Here is a 15,729-nt window from a genome sequence, read left to right as displayed (position 1 = left end):
CGTTCTTAACCTACAACGATCGACGAACGATTACGTGGAAAAAAATCGAAGATCTGTCCTCAGAGTCTTAGGGCAGATCTTCGTTTTCGCCCTCGTCGTTCGTCGATCGTTGTAGGTTTGGAACGTAATCGTTAACTTGCTATTATCATATCAGAAAAAAATGTATCGACCCAGTGCAAAGTAATAACGGATCATACATACTGCCGTATGTGCTAAAATTGTGATTTATCCCAAGTCCACTGGTTATTTCTGGTTGTTTTATAAAATACATACAAAAAGATATAACATAATAAATACTTAATGTATCATAGAATTACGATAGAAATTTTAGTACGATTAAAGGACAGTTGTACGGGAAACCAACCAAATTTGGTTCTATATAATCTGTTAGAGCCTTGGTAAGGGGAGGGGTATCGTACTCTCTTACAATCCTGAATGCACTGAAATCGATTACGGATTGTACCAATCTGTTTATCCTGCAATTAATGGGGAGCTGGATCTCCTTCGATCTGACAAAAGTAAAGGCCTATTGGTAAGTGACTAGTCACCCATGTTATTGACTAAGGAAATTGTCCTTGCTGAGAGTACAATCAAACACCAAGCATGAGTCAGATAAGGTTTTCGCGTGTACCCTGTTGAAACAATAATTGGGAAATGCATAGAGGGCAGTGAAATTGTGGAAATGTGACTATCCTTCTCAAAACGGCATTATGTCGTTGAAACTGACGGTTGAAACTGCGATTTCGAAGAAAAAAAAAATAATTTTGACTTTTTAAAGAAATGCCTTCATTGTGGAGACCTTCATTGTGCGGTCATATGAACATCTTAAAAAATATTTTTTTTTCATTATTCTTACCAAATCGACTTTCAAAATAAAATTATTCAACTATCACTTTCTCTCCATTATTATAACACAGACTGACGCGGTGACACAAATATGATCTACATATTAGTGCACTTTTATTTATTTATTTTCTTTACTAATGTTATCATCGAGTAATATTATAAATTGCTATCATATTACGAAAAATATGACATGAAAAGATATCAACCCATCCGTGTCAACATTGGTTTCTTTTATTAACACATCAAGATTTAAACTTAAAATCAAAATCTCCCTTTCCGTGCTATGAAAATATTATAAATTCAATAATTTGATTGACATGTTTTATATGAGATTATATGATTGGTCGGTCAGATGCGGCCATTGGATTGGTCACTTCAAACTCTACAGCTGGCTGGTGATCCAATCATAAAACTCGGAGGTTCTGACGTAGACACTTGGGAAGGTGCCATCACAAGTACTGACCCCCCAGCTTGTGACCCCAGCCAGATAGCCGTTACAGACCAAGGGGCCCCCGCTGTCTCCACTGCAGCTTGACTTAGTTTGCTCGTAGACACAGATGTGGGTATCCAAGATGGCAGCGCCACGGACGGCGGACCACAGGTAGGAGCATTGCTGGTTGGTGATCTTGGTGATGTGGGCCTGGAGAAAAATGATAAATATATGATTTTACACTTCTAAGGAATATATCTTGAATAACTATCGAAACGTTAGTTATTTTTAGATGACTCTCCAAACTCATCTAAGACCGGCTTCATTACTGTCGGATATGGTAATCTCTAGCTATTAAAAGGACACATAAATGTAAAACAGGTCTCGTTTAAATCATCATCTCACGAACTTATTTTTGTGGTTTCGAAATCAATTCCATAAAAACTGGAGCATTTATATAGAGCAATATCCACCAAAAGTGCTCAAAGCACTTTACAAGGGGTCTCTAACCAACAGCAACACTCAACGTATATGACGAGACATGATGCCGATCAGGCGATATTTCACATTTTTTTCCGACAGAGACAACACCGTTAACGACCAGGTAAGCATTTTACACCTGAGTACGGTGAGAGAATGTGAGTTAAGAGCTTTTTCCGAGGACTAAACAATGCGTCGCTCAGAACGGGACTCGAAACCCTGAACCTTCGGTCCGAAGGCGAGTGTCATACCATAGACTACAAAGCTGCATAGAACTTGTGAAAATGTGGGAAGAGGTGTTCAAAAAGACAAAAGACAATCTTTTGGCTTGATTTAAATAGTTAATTGGGTAAAAAGGTAGGTTTGGAGAAGCGAATTTAAAACAATTTTAAACTTATGTTGATTGCAAAATGATTTATCATAAAACTGTGATAACTGAAATCGCGGACCAATACAACAACAACATAAAAAGACAAAAACAAAGCTTAAATGCAATACTTGTAATGGAACGATGTTATAAAGATGATAATCACATAATATATCGCTGTCTTGTGAAGATAAGGTGTTATATTGATAGCATGACCTTAACATTTAATATTGTCAAGTGTTTGAGAAGACATTTATTAGGCGCTTGATGGTATGTATGCCTTACGAGAGACATTTTGTTCACAACTTCATCATCTTATCGAAAAATGATTTTGCAGTCGAAGATCTGGCTTGTTAGAAAACGAAGTCTTGTCAAAAATTTTAATTTTGTCTTACAAGGTATATATCTCATCTACATTTTAAATTTACACTGTTCCATTATGATTTAGAGTATTTAATGCTTGCTTGCCTTGGATATGCTATATTAATAAATGCGATCTTTTCAAAACGTATTTTCATTAAGTAATGCGTGAATTGGTATCAAAATGGCTGTCAAAGTAAATTCTAGGTGTCTATTAATCATTTATTTTCTCACAAATTTGAGGTAATATCGTATAATATATTTTCGTGGAAGAGGAATTGAGTTGAATCAACTTGCCTGTTTCAGAGTAATGGCAGAACTGCCAGATCCAGACAGCTTTCCCCATCCGGAAATGAGGCACGTCTCTTGGGCGAAGCTTGATCCGGGAGGAGCAATTCTTGCCACATTTACATTATTGTTGAGAGTTGCACTTCCAGACAACGTGAGGACAGCAATGTCATTCGGGTATCCGTTTCCATTGGCATTCTAGTTTCTAAGATATTAGAAATAAATGAAATCAGAAGAGACGAGTCGAAATTTTAGGTTTATTCTCGTTTTGCTTACAAAGGAAGCTATTTCTTTGACCTCGATTATGCATGACGTGTTAATATGATGTTTGCGTTTGTGAAAACAATAGGTGGTTCTGAAAGTTTCAAAGAGAGAGAGAGAGAGAGAGAGAGAGAGAGAGAGAGAGAGAGAGAGAGAGAGAGAAATGAATACATGGACAGCAATATGGATACATGGATAAATAAATATTGACAGATGGAGGAATGGAAAAGGGCGCAAAGCTACCTCTGAAACTGTTATTAAAATAGGTAGAAGGGGGGGGGGAGGGCTAACAATACAGGTTATGTTAACGTGAAAGAATATTAGATATACTAATGCTTGAATAATTCAAAATTAGACTTATATCCATTACGTAGAGTGGTGGCCTCGATGGAAATATGGGATGAAGGAGCGATAGCCTGACCGCAGTCGATTGGCGCACACTTTGAATATTATATGCCCTATGATATAGCCTTTGAACAAATCATATATTAAACTATTCCTCTTACTGTTGCTATACAGCAATAAAAGTCTGTTTGCTGGATATTTGATCTGGTCTTGACTGTCTTCAACATTATGGAATAGAATAATTACGCTTTTTGCGGTGAATTTTAAAATGTCAACGTTTGGCATTAATATAGAAATATAAATATAATCCACCAAAACAGGTCCCTGACATCAACAGAAACCATCCGTGTTGTCTAAGTGAGTAAAACTGGCGTCAATAATCCAAAAATGGGCCTCAAACCCGGTATCTTCCTGGTCACAATGCAATGCCCTAACTACTCTGTTACCTATCTCCCCTCTCCTACTTACATCTAAGAATTCAGAAATCATTTTAAAGTTTAGAACTTATGTTGGAATATATATACTATATTATGGAATTGGCACAAATAAATTTTTTACTCTGAACACATGATCCAACTTTTTTGCCTTTACCATACATTTGCATTCGGAACCCCATTACATTGAGACATGACGTAGGCCTATTACTCACTAGCCCAGATAATTTTAATATGTATTCTCGGTAGATTGACTTCAATAAAAACGTGTCAGTTAATACTGTCCCAAGCCAATCCTCATTTCCCAAAGTACAATAATTCTGGCCACAATGAAAGACACTTCCATCCGTCTTGTCTTTTAACCATGATGAAAGTCGATTCTCATCCATCTTAATGTTTATGCCATCTTAGGCCCACTCTCATACCGTTCACCCTGTGTTAAAGTTTACATTGATACTGATCACGCCAGAAGTCTATTGCTGTCTACTAGCCTTTTTAAAAAAAGCTTAGCCCTACTCTCGGAGAGTCCATACCCTCATGTTTACATTGATACTGGGTACTTAAGGAGTCTTTTCCCGTCTACTAGCCTCTGTTGAGATAAAGCCAACTTCATCCAATTCTCAGAATTGATCCCGAGTCTATTTCTCCCCTATGTGCGCATTGATACAGGTGACAAGACAACGAAATATCTCGTTCCAATGAAAAGGCTTAAGCCAACCTAGCCCCACTCTCAAAATGGATCCCCGGTCCCGTACTCACCTGTGACATTGATACAGGCGACAACCGAATATATGTTCCTATGGAAAGGCTTAAGCCAAGGTAGCCCCACTCTAAAATGGATCCCAGGTTCCGTACTCACCTGTGCACATTGATACTGGCCACAGAGAAAGTCTGTTCCCATCCACTGGCCTCTGTCAGCATATGCCATCCTAGCCCTACTCTCAGGCTCGACGCGGAAACTCCGTCAAGGCAATGGGCAGCAGTCAGGACCTGGGGATATTATTTTATGTTACTTAATCTAACAAATGTGAATATGGCATCAAATAAGAATATATTGATATATAGAATTCAGCCACTCTGGTAAAGTGCTCAATGACCTCGACTGGCAATATCAAATAGTTGTCACCAATGCATAAACAAACTACTTTACGATAGACTAGCGTCCTATCCAAAGGATAGCAAGCAATTGCTATTGTCCTTTACACGTTATAGAAATCGAGATAAACTCCGGCTCCTTGGGCCAAATGAAGGATGCATAAACAAAAGCGTAACGTTCTTATCTCATTGTATGTCAGAATGAATGTAAAAAATTATCAGACTTCTTGTTGGCTAAAAGAAATGAAATGTATCTAACAAATTAAAACAAGAACAGCAAAATAACCTTTAAAAAATATAAAATCTATGTTGTAACGTCAGCGGCATACTCCAAATTAACAGAAAGTTATTCGCATAACTTCCTCAGACAACAACAACAACAACATTCGACCATCTTATTCTAGTACAATTCTCCTTCTCTCCGCCTCCTCCTTCTCTTTCTCCTAGTCGTCCTCATGCTCCGCTACCACCTCATTTATTTTCTTCTTGTTCCTCCCAGTTTTTGTCCTTACCTTATTGGGAGCAATAAGACTTGCACCACAGATGTGATACCAGTAAAACCCACTCCTCATCTGTAGAGTTGCCTGATGAGGATGTGCGCCCTGTTCTGCTGGCTCCCCATTCACGATACGGGACTCGGGAGCAGCGTATGCATAGCCTGAGGACAAATACGTTTGCGTCATTTGGGCCACCAGCTAAGCTATCGATACCTTCAGAATTGAAGAAATGTCTTGAAAGGAGAACAAATTTATTCTGAATTAATTCCAATATTGTATTGCCCCTGTGCATAAAAAAAATCTTTTTAGCTGTCAAAGATGTAAACTAAAGTAATTTCAATTGATTACAATTCTTCAATTCTGGAGGTCTCGATAGCTTAGTTGGTAGATCACTCGCTTCACACGCAAAGGGACTGAGATCGATACCTGGCTAAGTCGATATTATTTTCTGACAACCCCCCCCCCCGCCCCCCGCCTATCCACCAGCAGTGATCGGGAAGCTGGATCTGCTAGATCTGAAGGAAAGTAATGTGCGGTATACTTGCGTCCTATCCTAGCAAGCAACCGTTTTTGTATGTTTCATGCTATAGAAACCGGGATAATCATCTGCTCCATGGGTCTAATGGCTCTGAGTGACTACCAGTTCAAATTATTATTTTTTCCACAGAGACAGAATTACTAACTGGTGCTAGGTAAAACATTTGTAGATTAATAATTATTGTCTTCAACTGCAATAATGTACACACATATTTTATTAAATATTTTTCTAATTTTAAATTGGATATTATTTGAAAGAAATAGACCTAGAATACTTGTTTTTTGAGACCTTTGTGATAGAGACCAATGTCTATGACTTCGGAGCATACTAAGCATTGCGACTCCCATTCCCCTGAAAGCAACGAATTTTTGAAATTTCAATTAAGCAGATCTGTGAAAAACAAAACGTTTATCATAGGATTTTTGATCTTACAATAAAATCACATCTCACCAACTAAGGCCAACAGTAACAGTTTTGCGATCATAATGGTAGAGTAGAACGATTCCCAAGACACAAAAAACCGGGGCTTGCACGACTTTATGTCTGCCGGAGATTCGGAGAATGAAAGAAAGTCGATCAAGGTTTCCTTTAAATACAGCCAGATATTATCAGTTGTAATTACAAATTTATAACAGTCCTCATTGCCTATAAAATTCTATTTTGGTCAATAGCATATAGTAGATCTGTATATGACTACAATTGTAATTATTTGTTTACCAACGAGTGTCAGATTGTCGGTTTCGTGCTGCCAAATTATTATAATCATGGTTATAAATTTTCCTGACCGAAATATTTTAAGACCATTAATGACTCATGTCAACTTTCCCTGGCCATTTCATCAGACTATTTCACGGATTATGATCCAGTTATCACAATTTTATTATAACGGGAAAACAACGGGTGGATTCTTTGGATGGTATCACGATGTTCAATTTATACCAAAGAGTGCAAATTTGATGGTTGCCTTTCAGTTGTATCAGGATGTTCAATTTATACCAAAGAGTGCAAATTTGATGGTTGCCTTTCAATTGTATCATGATGTTCAATTTATACAAAAGAGTGCAAATTTGATGGTTGCCTTTCAATTGTATCATGATGTTCAATTAAATTTTAAATGTTTCATTTTGTTTCTAATATGTAATGCGAAACCCTACTTTATAAAAAAAAAAATGAAAAATTGAGAACCGTCTCATGACTCAACGTAACGTTATTTATAAAAATGTATTTAATCAAATGCTGTATTTTTCCAGTGATGTTCTTTTCTTTGTCAAAAGGTTTTTTTCTTGAATTGCGCATAAAACCCTCCAATTATTGGGGATTTACGGTGCTTTAGAAATATTAACAATTCTAATAATGTGTTAATCATTATTTTCATTTCATACAAAACCTGTCTCTTGAGCTGGGAGTGGGGCGATCGTGGAATTGGTATATCACTGGGCAAATATGCAAATGGTCCGCTTTCCGTCAATCAGTTTTTAACCTGCCAGATTTAGTGAAAGTTAAAAAGAGTACCTATCGTATCGTATCGTTTAAGAGCTAATAGGTTGTAACAACCTTTAAATGCTCTGTGTAATTTTTGTGCATAGATACAATTTATCAATTGGAAGTATCATCACGTCTTGATAGTTCGTAAACACGCTACAGAAACTGGGACTTCCACTGGCTCTTTTGGGTCGTATGACTCTAAAGGACTACATACTTTGTTCAATAGACAAAACCGATAAAATTCACCACGTATGGATTCTTATAGACCATAATTGAAATTAACGCAAGTGTCAACTCTCCTACAGTCTGGAATCAAATTTACCTTGTGACGTCACGTATTGACTTTGCGATCGTATCCCACAACCCTATTGGGTTAGGTGACGTCACCTACAAACACCAGCAGTAGTTTCCAAACATTCAAAGGCATGTTATATCAAGGTGTTCAAGAGTGTGTCCTCCGTGTTCTTTGACTTCCACTCATCGCTGACTAGTCACATTGTAATAACAAAACAGCTTTTCTCATGGTGCGTGCTGTGTTTTCGGAAAGTAAACTTGTTAAATTGCTTGTAGACAGACACGTTTAGCTATGTATTTGATGAATTCCAGAACTGACTCTATAAACCGAAGCGGGTTACTTCATGCATAATTCTTCAATGCCACTTTTGAAGAAAACGGCTTTTGCATCTACAGTAAAATCCTGAGAAAGCAAATCCTGTTGGATTAGAAAGATTGGTTGAGTTGAACGTTGACTTTATCCATTATTTATGGTACACACTAAGATAAAGAACAGAAAATTTGAAACAAGAGATTTTGATTATAGGCAGAAGTTGACTTTATGTGAGTTGACTATACGGATAGCACTAATATGCGGATCCTACGTAGGTTAAGCCTTTGGAAGCACTCTTAGCACGGTCTGCAATTTTTGTATCACCACTTCGGAACTATTTTCCTTCCAATCCATTTTAGGTCTTGCGATGATGAAAAAGTAGTTGAGAGAAAATCAAGGTGAATGACTAGGTATGGACAAGTGCGGGGCGGTCCTTGGCAAGCTTAAGGACCACGGTCCTACGGTCCTTGGGAAATGAAGACCGCAAGGACCGGTCTAGGACCGGTCTCTAGACCGGTCCGTTCATTCTTGAACCGTTAAAGACCGCTACACGATGAAAACCGTGGCCTACAGGAGTAAAACACACGGAGTAGTCACACTCATTTCAAATTGTAACCTAATTAGAGAAGAGGGGTGATGCCTTCTTTATTTGCTCACCGTACTTCATTGTTACTTCGATAATTTAATAAAATTTGAAATTTATCCCCATTAACGGAGATAATGGCGTTGATACACACACGCAACTCCTACCCCCCCCCCCCACACACACACATTAGAGGGCAGCGAGCATTGAAGAGTAAGAGAGAGACGTGAAGTTATAATAAGAGGGGGTGGATGAGGTGATAAGAGGGGTCGATGGTGACTTTTCGCCAGATCTAACAAACTCAGCTACCCATTCATTGCTGAGTAGACAGGGATTCAGAAAAAAATCGACTGCACCCGGGATCGATCTCTGGCCCTTTGCGTATAAAGAGAGTGCTCTATCAACTGAGCTATCGGGGTCCCCAAATATTCTATTGGACCTTTTAAAAATACAGACGTTATAACTGGTTTTTTTGGACGGAAGAAACTAATGAAACTCATATTACTTGATTAGTTAAAACACCAAACGAAATTTTAATATTATTGTATTATTTTAAATGACAACAATGCGATAGAAAGGAGTGGCGACAAGAGATGGACAAAAGAAAACAAAAAATCAGACTTGCAACTTGCTAGGTTCGACACACACACACACACACACACACACACACATCTTTAGTAGTCACATACATTTCAAACAATAACCCATTAGAGAAGAGGGGTCATGCCTTCATCATAGATCATTGTCATTGCGATCATTATGGTGTAGTAAATTTTGAAATTTACCCCGTATAATGGAATCGTCCAAGGCGTGCGCCTCCTGTTCCCCCCATCTCACACACGAAAGGGCGGTTTGCGGAGTGCAGGGAGGTGGTCGTCTGCCTCTATGGTCGTCTGTGTCCTTTAGTGTGTGGCAAAGGGGGGTGGGTGCGATTAATTAAGTGGGATGGGTGGTGATTGGTGGAAGATAGGCAAAGGATCGAGGCAACGAATCGCTGGGGAAGTAGTATGGCGCGAGACCGTTGAAAGGTGATAAGAAGTGAGGACCGCCGGCGGTCTTCCTCTTTGGGACTGGACCACGGTTCACAGCTAAAAGACCGTGGGACCGGTCCTCGGTCCGGTCCTCAGCGCGGCACTAGTATGGACACAGTTACACACACATAATGGTGAATATTGCGTCATCCTAAAAAGCAAAACTTGTTTCATTGAGATTCTTATAAAAAATTATGTGTTTGAAATAATTCTAAAAACGTGCTTCATCAATTTTCTTCAAGTCGATGTCAATAACAAACCAAATTTTCTGTGTTCTCTATCAACCCGGAAATGGTCTCAACTTTGTAAAATGTTCAGGTTCATAACCAGCCAGTCCCCGAGCTCTGGAACTTATTGACTACTATTATTTGAATATAATCTTTTAGAATAAAAAAAACCCCTCAAAACAACATCTTTTCTACTTATCTTTCTGAAGACTCAGCACTGGTTGGGTAATAGATATGTCTGCTAGATTTGGAGGTTTATCGCTGCAGCTTGAAGATGGGTTCTTGGACATTACGACCAAAATGGGTCCAAGAGTTTGAACGGGAGAATAGGAACTTGTTTTTATCGTTAGGAAAGTGATTTTAAGCACTATTTTCTCGTCCTATAGGTGATCGATGTTACATTCATAATCTATCAGGTGTAAATTTGCAATAACATAAAATGGGATGGATGTTTTGTTTTATAATATGAAATGTACACTGTTCCATGATAACGATAATTACAGCAATAATAATAGCCTAATGATAAAATGTATCAGGGTGGTTATGATTATTGTAATGCTGCTGTTGCTGCTGCTGCTGCTACTGTTGTTGTTGTTGTTGTTGTTGATGATGATAATTATGATAATGATGATAATAATAATAATAATAATAATAATAATAATAATAATAATAATAATAATAATAATAATAATAATAATAATAATAATAATAATAATGGCGCCTATTATCATTATTATCATAATTATTATTCTAAAGGGGGAAAACCGTCTGGTCACTGTAGTCACACGTGATGTTTTGACTATCGTGTGCCCAATGACAGGGTGCCAAGCAGTGGCCACTTCTACCGACCACTCGATGACCACTTGAGTGTCCCGCCCAGAGGCAACAAACTTATGGCACTTCAGTGGTCTGGCGAGTGGCCGTGACAACACCTAATTGGCTACTGGTTTGAAATGAGATTATTATATTTAACACTTTCAAGCTGGAACTTTTTTTCTACACGTTGTGTTTTCACCTATAAATCATCCTGGTATAAACTACAGACCAAGCATTAAGAAATTCGTGACATTAAATTTTATCAGCTCAAATAAAGCAGGGGTCGCATTGTCGTTACTGCTCTCTTAGTGAGAACTATAAGCGGTAAAAGCAAGTTTGTCTGAGCTGTATCTCGGCCGGAAATGGTTTAAGACATTTCAACTATGAAGGGGCTGATATAATCCACGGTGCAATGTCCGTGCATATTTCGAAATTGGTTGTAAAGTTAATTAGAGCCTAGAAATTTGGCACTTTGTGGCGCAAATTGATAGGACAATAAACTCCTGTTCCCACCTTGACGATTGTCAAAATTGCAATCAGGTCAAGTTGACGTGTACATATATTCAGGTCTGACATTCGAACCCACTTATGGGCCCACTTTAACATTGTTATGATGGACAATATTTTGCGTCATTTTGTGAGATTTCCATTACAACATTGAGCCCATAAGGAATGGGGTTATCAGACTGCAAATAAGTGCACGCCGGGTCACGTTGATTAAAAATGGAAATTAAAGATTTGAGCTTTTACATAGTGCAATACCTACTAAACATGCCCAAAGCGCTTCACAAAGGGTCCCTAGCCAACAGCAACACTTGACATGTAGAATGAGACATGACGCCTGTTAGGCGATATTACAATTTTTTTCGGACAGTGTCAACGCTGTTTTCGGCCAGGTACCCATTTTACACCTAAGTACAGTAAGAGAATGTGAGTAAAGAGTCTTTTCCAAGGACTCAACTATGCGCCGAACGAGGCTGGAACCCAGGACCTTCCGATCCGTAATCGAGTTTCAGACGATAAGACCCCACCTTGACGGTTGTCAACGTGGCAATCAGTTCAGGTTGATTAAATAGAGGAAGGGGAGTGGGTGGAGATGGCGAGGACAGAAGGTGGTTGTCGATTACATGGAATACCCGGGGCCGACAGGAGCAGAGTTCGAATACAAGCATTTCCTGCCCTCCCTAAAGATTGGGTGTGTACGGGTAAGTATATTCACCATCAGTACCACCACAACAACCACCACCACAACCACAACCACCACCACCACAACCACCACCACCACTACCACCATCACTATCACCACTACCACTACCACCACCATCACAACAACCACTACCACTACCACTACAACCACCACCATCACCACCACCGCTATCACCACCATTACCATCACTACCACCACAATCATCACCATAACTAACACCACAACCATCACCATCACTACCACCGCTACCACAAAACCACGACCACAACAAACCATCACAGACACCACCATCACAACCACCACTACCACCACAAACACCATCTACACCACACCACACCACCACCACACACAACAACCACCCACTCCATCCACACAACCACCACCACTCCACAACCACTCACACCCAACACCACACACTACACCTCAACCACCTACCACACTACCACCAACCACCCATCACACCACACAATCCACCTACCACACACCCTACACACCAAACCACCAACACCCATCACTACCCACCACAACCACACCACCACACACAACCTACCATCACTACACACCACACCACACCACCACCATACCACACTACCACAAACCACCACCACTACCACACATCACCACCATACTACAACCACACACAACACACATATCCACCACACACCACAACACATACCACAACACCACATCACACCCAACACCACCACACTAACACACACACCACCCACCTACCACACCACTACCACACCACCACCCATCACTACCACCACTACCACTACCACCACCATCACACAACCATACCACTACCACTACAACCACCACTCATACCACCGCTATCACCACCATACCATCACACCACCACACACACACACTACCACCACAAACCATCCACACACTACCACCGACCACCAAACCACGACACAACCACCCACATAAGACCACCACCATCACAACCACACTACCACCACAACACACCACACACTCACACACCACCACCACCACAACCACCCACACACCACTACCACCACCCATCCTACCACAACCACCACCACACACCACACCACACTACCCACAACCACCACACACACAACCATACACCACACCACCACAACACCACCATCACTACCACCCACCAACACCTATACACACCACATCCACACACCAACCATCACTACCACATACCACACACCACCATCACAACCACCCCACACCACTAAACCACCACCATCATCACCACCCACCACCATACCACACTACCACAACCACACCAAACACCACACACCACACCATCACTACCACCACTCACAAAAACCACACCACACCACCACCTCACAACCACCACCACCAACCACCACACCACCACAAAACACCACCACCACCACACAACCACAACCACCACCAACCACCACACCACCACACCACCATCACTACCAACCACTACCACTACAACCACCACCACAACACCACTACCACTACACACTACAACCCACCACACCTACACCACACACATCACCACCATTACCACACTACCACCACAACCACCACCATAACCACACACACCACCACCCACACCACCCACAACCACTCCAAACCACACTCACACCCGCACTACCACCACACACAACCACCCCACACACACACCACTACCACAAACCCACCATCCACCCCCAACACACACACTACCACCACAACCACCCTACCCACCCACCACACCACACCCACCACAAACCACACCACACCACCACCACCACACCACCACCAACCACTACCACCACCACCACCATCACTACCCACCACACCACACCACCACCACCACAAACCCACACCCACCACACCACCACCACCACCACCACACACCACACCCACCAACCACCACCACCACCACCCACCACACCACCCACCACCCATCACCACCACACCACCACCCAACACCACACACACACACTAACCACACCACACCACCAACACACCACCACACCACCACCACCCACACACCAACCACCCACACACAACCACCCACTCACACACCACCATCAACCACACCACCACAACCACACAACCACTACCCACCACAACCACCACCCACACACCACCCACCACACACCACCACCACACCACCACCATCCTACCCCCACCAACAAAACCACGACCAAACCCACCATCAAAACCCCACCATCACAACCACACTACCACCACAACCATTACACTCACCACCACACCACCACCCACACCCACTACCATCAAACCCACTCCACCACAACAACCACCACACTCCACCACAACACACATCCACAACACCACACCACACCACCACCAACCACCACCACCACACAACACCACACCACCACACCACACCACCACCCACCACATCACCCACCACCATCACCCCCACCACCACCACACCACCATCACTACCCAACCCTACCACACCACCAATCACTACCACCACACCACTACACCACCATCACAACAACCACTACCACTACCACTACACCACCACCATCACTACCACCACTATCCACCACCATTACCATCACTACCACCACAACCATCACCATAACTACCACCACAACCACCACCATCACTACCACCGCTACCACAAAAACCACGACCACAACCACCACCATCACTAAGACCACCACCATCACAACCACCACTACCACCACAAACACCACCACCACAACCACAACCACCACCACCACAACCACCACCACCACTACCACCATCACTACCACCACTACCACTACCACCACCATCCAACAACCACTACCACTACCAACTACAACCACCACCTCACTACCACCGCTATCACCACCATTACCATCACTACCACCACAACCATCACCATAACTACCACCACAACCACCACCATCACTACCACCGCTACCACAAAAACCATGACCACAACTACCACCATCACTAAGACCACCCCCATCACAACCACCACTACCACCAAACACCATTATCACTACCACCACCACCACCACCACAACCACCACCATCAATACCACCACTGTCACCACAAAAACCACCACCACTACACCACAATCACACCATAACTACCAGAACCACTACCACCACAACCACCACCATCACTACCACCACCACACCACCACCACACCACCACTACCACCACAGCCACCACAATCACCACCATCTCTACCACCACCACTACCACCACAATCACCACCATCACTACCACAACCACTACCAACACCACCACCATCACTACCACCACTACCACTACCACCACCATCACAACAACCACTACCACTACCACTACAACCACTACCATCACTACCACCACTATCACCACCATTACCATCACTACCACCACAACCATCACTATAACTACCACCACAACCATCACCATCACTACCACCGCTACCACAAAAACCACGACCACAACCACCACCATCACTAAGACCACCACCATCACAACCACCACTACCACCACAAACACCACCACCACAACCACAACCACCACCACCACAACCACCACCACCACTACCACCATCACTACCACCACTACCACTACCACCACCATCACAACAACCACTACCACTACCACTACAACCACCACCATCACTACCACCACTATCACCACCATTACCATCACCACCACCACAACCATCACCATAACCAACACCACAACTATCACCATCACTACCACCGCTACCACAAAAACCATGACCACAACTACCACCATCACTAAGACCACCACCATCACAACCACCACTACCACCACAAACACCATTATCACTACCACCACCACCACCACCACAACCACCACCATCAATACCACCACTGCCACCACAAAAACCACCACCAC

General features: G+C 42.2%; 1 protein-coding gene across 1 annotated transcript; it reads right to left on the bottom strand.

The window, feature by feature from the left end:
* Nucleotides 1–1,120: 1,120 nt before the first annotated feature.
* On the bottom strand, nt 1,121–6,477 carry LOC144972708 (chymotrypsin-like serine proteinase). Its single transcript, XM_078914686.1, has 6 exons — nt 6,392–6,477; nt 5,419–5,564; nt 4,671–4,801; nt 4,229–4,244; nt 2,781–2,969; nt 1,121–1,486 (listed from the first exon to the last, which is right to left on the bottom strand). Exons 1-6 carry the CDS (start codon nt 6,423–6,425, stop codon nt 1,229–1,231), a joined length of 774 nt encoding a protein of 257 aa, XP_078770812.1. The 5' UTR covers nt 6,426–6,477; the 3' UTR covers nt 1,121–1,228.
* Between the last annotated feature and the right edge of the window lie 9,252 nt (nt 6,478–15,729).

The sequence above is a fragment of the Berghia stephanieae genome, chromosome 1 (assembly GCF_034508935.2).
Source record: "Berghia stephanieae isolate SIO BIC M18660-M18661 chromosome 1, UCSD_Bste_1.3, whole genome shotgun sequence".
Lineage (NCBI taxonomy): Eukaryota > Metazoa > Mollusca > Gastropoda > Nudibranchia > Aeolidiidae > Berghia > Berghia stephanieae.
The sequence above is the reverse complement of the archived record's forward strand: the minus strand, read 5'-3'. Positions and strand labels throughout refer to the sequence as shown.

Excerpts from the sequence above, each read along its gene's own strand:
- LOC144972708 (XM_078914686.1), bottom strand. The coding sequence starts at position 6,425 with ATGATCGCAAAACTGTTACTGTTGGCCTTAGTTG. Across the intron at positions 4,802-5,418 it reads GTCTTATTGCTCCCAATAAG|GTCCTGACTGCTGCCCATTG; the intron begins GTAAGGACAAAA and ends TAATATCCCCAG. Across the intron at positions 1,487-2,780 it reads CTGCCATTACTCTGAAACAG|GCCCACATCACCAAGATCAC; the intron begins GCAAGTTGATTC and ends ATTTTTCTCCAG.